The following is a 5,000-nucleotide window of genomic DNA, read 5'->3' on the forward strand; positions in this document are numbered from 1 at the left end:
TTGGGAAAAGCAAAAGGTATCAGCATAATGTTATTTATTTATTTATTTTATTTTTTTTTATGTATTTTTAAACAAAAACATCTCTGTCAGTTCCATGCCATTTTCAACAGCTATCAAAAACAAAGGTCATTTTTGGATGGATGGATTTTTTGTGAATGTTTCTTCTTCTTACATAAGATTTTAGTCATCTTTAGTTCATGTAATACTTTATTGTCAATGCACAAATTAAGTAACAGTAGTCTGAAACGTTATTGTTAATGCACAAATTAAGTAACAGTAGCCTAGTCTGAAACGAAATGCTGTTTTACATCTAACCAGTGGTGCAAATAACTGACATGTCCAAATGGGCCTTGATGAAATGCATCGCTAGACTGTTCATACACATTTTAACGGGCCAAAGTTGAAGAGCTTTTGTCCGTTATTGTTAGTGCAAATATAGGCTGATTTATGTTCCCTTGCATTGTTTAACTGAGGTCCATGGCTAGTCTGGCTTTCATCAGACCAAGCTCAATCTTTTAAGAAATCAAAAAATAAATAGCGGGCAGATCAGGCTGGGTTCACCCAGCCTAGTCCATAGGCACCCGATATTGTTTAATTTTCCGATTGAGATATACACGCTCTGGCTATTCTAAATGCAAAAATGCATCAGGGAGTTATGACAAAACGGTAACTAACAAACTAGATCCTAATAGAAAGCTGTTAGCTTCCCTAAGCTAAAGGTAGGATTATAAGGTAGGCCTATTTACAACATAAATTGTCAATAGGCTATGCTGGCGACACAAATAAAATCTCCTTTGGAAACCAATGGCTTACGCCTTACAGTATCAAGCGGACTTAAACTGTCATATCGTGGCGAAAAGTTGTAATAACATTCACGCAGCTCCATGAGTCAAGGAAAGCGCGAATGAAGTAGCCACTTCTAAATGGGACCCACTACACAGTAGCTTAAGGTATTTTCCTAAAGCAGCCATAATGAAATGAAGGTGTCATTGTTTGGATACTTCACACACACGTGCTTTTTAATTTCACAGACTACAACTACCAAGCTGTAATCAAAGCACATCGATTCCCCTCTCACACCCTGCACGCACTTAAAACAAAATAAACAGGCGTCTCAGTCTCACGCATGTATAGGCAAAACTGTATCAGACCGGTGTAATGTTGGTAAATCTTCCTTTGCACAGAATGATTTTGTAGCACGTGCAATAAATGACAGTCGAAAGATACAAACAGTGCTGCTATACATTTGCTTGGTATAACCGCATTTATAGTTTTCTACAAATGCAATAAATCAAATGCCTCCATCACTCAACCAACGCTAACGGTAACATTACCTAGGTCCTTATTGATATTACAAGATTAACGTACCTGCAGTAAAAACCAAGCATGTCCGATAAACATCCTCAGATTTATTTCGGCTTCAAGAAGAAATGGGAATTACACTTCATGTGAACATCGTCCTATCCTTATTAGATGTTCGCTGCGGTAAATTACAGTCCTTGTATGAAGCGTCCATTGTTTTTTCCAACTCACTTTTAACTTCCAACAAAATTACGTCTCACTGCAACGATGCGCCATCTAGTGGACAAACGACTACTTCTCGCCAATACTGAAAATGCAGCCATGATGATGATGATGAATATTTATTTTGGCTTTCTTTTAATCCTACTGATTTTCATTTTTTACCGGGGGGGGGGGGGCAAATCACAAATGAGTGATTATGAGCCAGGTTGATGTGGGCCCTTGAGACCAACATACCATAAAAGATTCACAGAGAACTGTGTCTGCCCTACCCTCCTTTGGGGGGTCCAGTCCAGCGGGGGGGCTGCAGATGAAAACGAAAAATGATGGTTCCATGCTATCCATGTGGGGGTACATGCCCACCAAGTTTTGTGTACCCCGGTATTTCAGTGTCCCGGGAATCCTTGTTGGTGTACGTCACTAAATGTACACATAAATTATTTTATTGTAAGGCCCCCCATGAACGAAAGTACACAAAACTTGGCATGCATTCAGAGGGTGTCATAATGATCCTACACTTTTAATTTCGTGCAGTTTTGACCTTGTCAGCCAGAGATATTGAGATGAAAACACCTAATTTTTTGCTTTTTAATTTTTAACTAGGTGGCGCTATACATGAAATAAGTGGTAATGGGATGGGTTGACATGCCCCCTTAAGACCAACATACAAAAAAAAGGTGGACCTCCTAGGCCCTACGGTTCTCGAGATATTCACAGAAAACTGTCTCCGGCCACCTACAGGCCAGTTGGTGTATAGTAACATAAATTAATTTACTGTGTGGCCCCCCATGAACGGAATTCCACAAAACTTGGCGTGCATACAGAGGGTGTCATAATGATCCTACACTTCCAATTTCGTGCAGTTTTGACTATATTAGGTCACAGATACCTTCAATTACACCACCTCATTTTTACTTTTTTGTGTTTAACTAGGTGGCGCTATACATGAAATGAGTGGTTATGGAATGGGTTGACATGGCCCCTTGAGATCAACATACAAAAAAAAAATGGTCCTCCTAAACCCTACGGTTTTCGAGATATTCACAGAAAACTGTGTCTGCCCTACCCTCCTTTCGGGGGTCCAATTCAGCGGGGGGGGCTACAGATCAAAATGAAAAATGATGGTTCCATGCTATCCATGTGGGGTTACATGTCCACCAAGTTTCGTGTACCCCGGTCTTTCAGTGTCCCGGGAATCATTGACGGAAATTTGGGCATGCGAAAAAGAAAAAAAAAAAAAAGAAAAAAAAAAAAAAATCTGACTAAACCTATATGACCGCCGCTTCGCTGCGCGGCGGTCATAATAATACCATCAAGTCATTACATTTCATCTGTGTACTTGTATACTTTGATTTCATGGTTAATGTATAGCGCCATACCATGAAACTGTTAGTTTAGTTACATAAGTTGGTGTGCAGTGGGTTGCTCTCAGTTCAGCTGTGTTTGTTTACACTATGCATAGCAAGCCATTATACAGTGCGGAGATGTGAACCGCGACTCGATGTTTGATTTGCGAGTCCCTGAGTGTTTTGCCGTGCGAAGCGCGGCCCTGGCAGACGTGGCCTTAAAAGGCAGTGCGCATTGGGGCAATCACCCGCGGCATTCCTGCATGCAGGACTCACAGAGCGCGAGCGCACCGCGGTGCACCGCACTCGACCTCCTACAACACTCCTCACAAACACACAGGGAACACCACTGCATTTTTTACTAACGGCCACGTAGAATAAATGCTTAAGTGTTCTGACTTGGGGAAATATCTGGCAGTTGAAAGGTCGCTGGCAGGGCATGTGTTCCACCGCTGTTTACTGAAACATGTTTCTTCCCACTCTGGAGAGGACCAGCAGCATGGCTGACGTCATGTTAAGGGTTTTAATGAGCCCCTGCCCTGAACACAAGATGGAGGATGAAAGGACCAGCAGGTCAGCTCGGGGTCAGCTCTGATGCAGAGCCAGTTCTAGACGGAGAGGAAACCGTGAAACCCAAAGATTGTAACTGCGCATTAATCCGTCTTCCTCATGCCTGGCATATGGATGGAGCCACACAATTAACCGGTTACACTTTTTATCTACTATGACTACGACTATTTCCCTCAATCCCTCTATTGACTATGTACATACATGTATAGGCTAATATCATAGGCTACTGCTCAAAAAGGATGTTAAGCTATGCTAAAGACTAATAAGAGGGAGAAAATACACCATTAGTTGCATTACAAACGTTAAAGCTTAAGTCCTGGTGATTTTGAATTTTCCCTTGGGGATCAATAAAGTATCTATCTATCTATCTATCTATCTATTTGCATCTTTCTCACATGTTAGTCTGAGTTAGTAGTGCTGGAAGATCTGGGTAGGGAGCTACATCAGAGGCCTAACGGATTAGTGGCGGGTATCACTAACCCCAGGCCCAACGGATCATCGCCGTCATCACAAGGCCTACCAGGGGCGACGTGCTGGGCGTGGGAATGTCCACTGGATGACGCACCGATTAACCGTCAAGTGCAGAAAATCCGCTTAGAATGGTTTAGAATGTCATGTTGGCTCATTATTTAATCCACTTGATACAAGCTGTTGTCTGAGTGTAAAAAAGTTTTCGATCGTACGACATCACGATCACAGTGTTATTTATTAATTAAGTTAAACATGCAGTATAGTATCAGTACATCCTAGTAGGCCTAGGCCATATCTTCAGCCTATACGAATGACAAACCCACTCAACCCACACCTGCAGGCCCAACAGACAGTGTATTGATTCAGAACATGATGCGTGTGTACTGACTAGCTACTGTCAGGTCACAGGTGTGCTGAAAGTGGCATTTGATACCTTGGCCATACCTCAACAGACATATTTCTTTGAAGGGATTTCCTGGAGTCACTACTGGCTGCGTCCGATTTTGCTCCCCGTGCGTTGTTTTTGGTGGAATCCGTTTGGTCTACGATAGTGATCTCGCTGGGGTCGGGCCCTGGGACCATCATGACCTCTTTTTCCACCTCCTCGAGCTCCTCGGGGGACAGGTTGGAAAGCAGATTGTCGATGTCTGGGTCCTCGCTCACCATGCGTCCTAACTTGGTCAGTCCCCGCACTTTCCTCCGGTTCAAGTACTCTTGCGACATGTTCGCGGTGAAAACAAATCTTCTCCAAAGAGACAGAAAACAACTCTTACTCCTCTGGGACTGTCCGTATCTCCTCCTGGTTTCCCTGGTATTCCAGTGGAAGCACGCTCAGGTGATTCCAATCCTGCCGGGCCGGTACACGGGTGCGGAGCGGAGGCAGACTCGGGCGACGTCCTCGCCTCTCATCATCCGTCTGGGATGCTTGGACATTCCAAGAAATCCATCGCGAGCGCATGCCCAAATTTAGAGTAGAGTACACAGTCCTTTAAAGGAGATAGGATGGGCGAACGTTTACCCAAAACCACACAGCACTGCGCTGCATCGGAGCGATGCTTCCCCGTACTAATAATAGAAAGTGTGAGGTTTGAT

The 5,000-nt window shown here is 43.4% G+C and overlaps 1 protein-coding gene across 3 annotated transcripts in view; it reads right to left on the reverse strand.

The window, feature by feature from the left end:
• lmod1b (leiomodin 1b (smooth muscle)) overlaps nt 1-5,000 on the reverse strand; it is a 12,698-nt gene that overhangs the window by 5,467 nt on the left and 2,231 nt on the right. The window contains exon 1 of one of the 3 annotated variants that reach the window (XM_042090487.1): nt 4,353-4,842. The exons of the other annotated variants lie outside the window; for them this stretch is intronic. Within the exon in view, the coding sequence (XP_041946421.1) occupies nt 4,353-4,631 (279 nt within the window). The 5' untranslated portion in view covers nt 4,632-4,842. Of the gene's footprint in view, nt 1-4,352; nt 4,843-5,000 lie in introns of those variants that run through there. 3 annotated transcript variants of the gene reach the window in all.

Source organism: Alosa sapidissima, chromosome 4, assembly GCF_018492685.1.
Source record: "Alosa sapidissima isolate fAloSap1 chromosome 4, fAloSap1.pri, whole genome shotgun sequence".
In the NCBI taxonomy this organism is placed as follows: Eukaryota; Metazoa; Chordata; class Actinopteri; order Clupeiformes; family Clupeidae; genus Alosa; species Alosa sapidissima.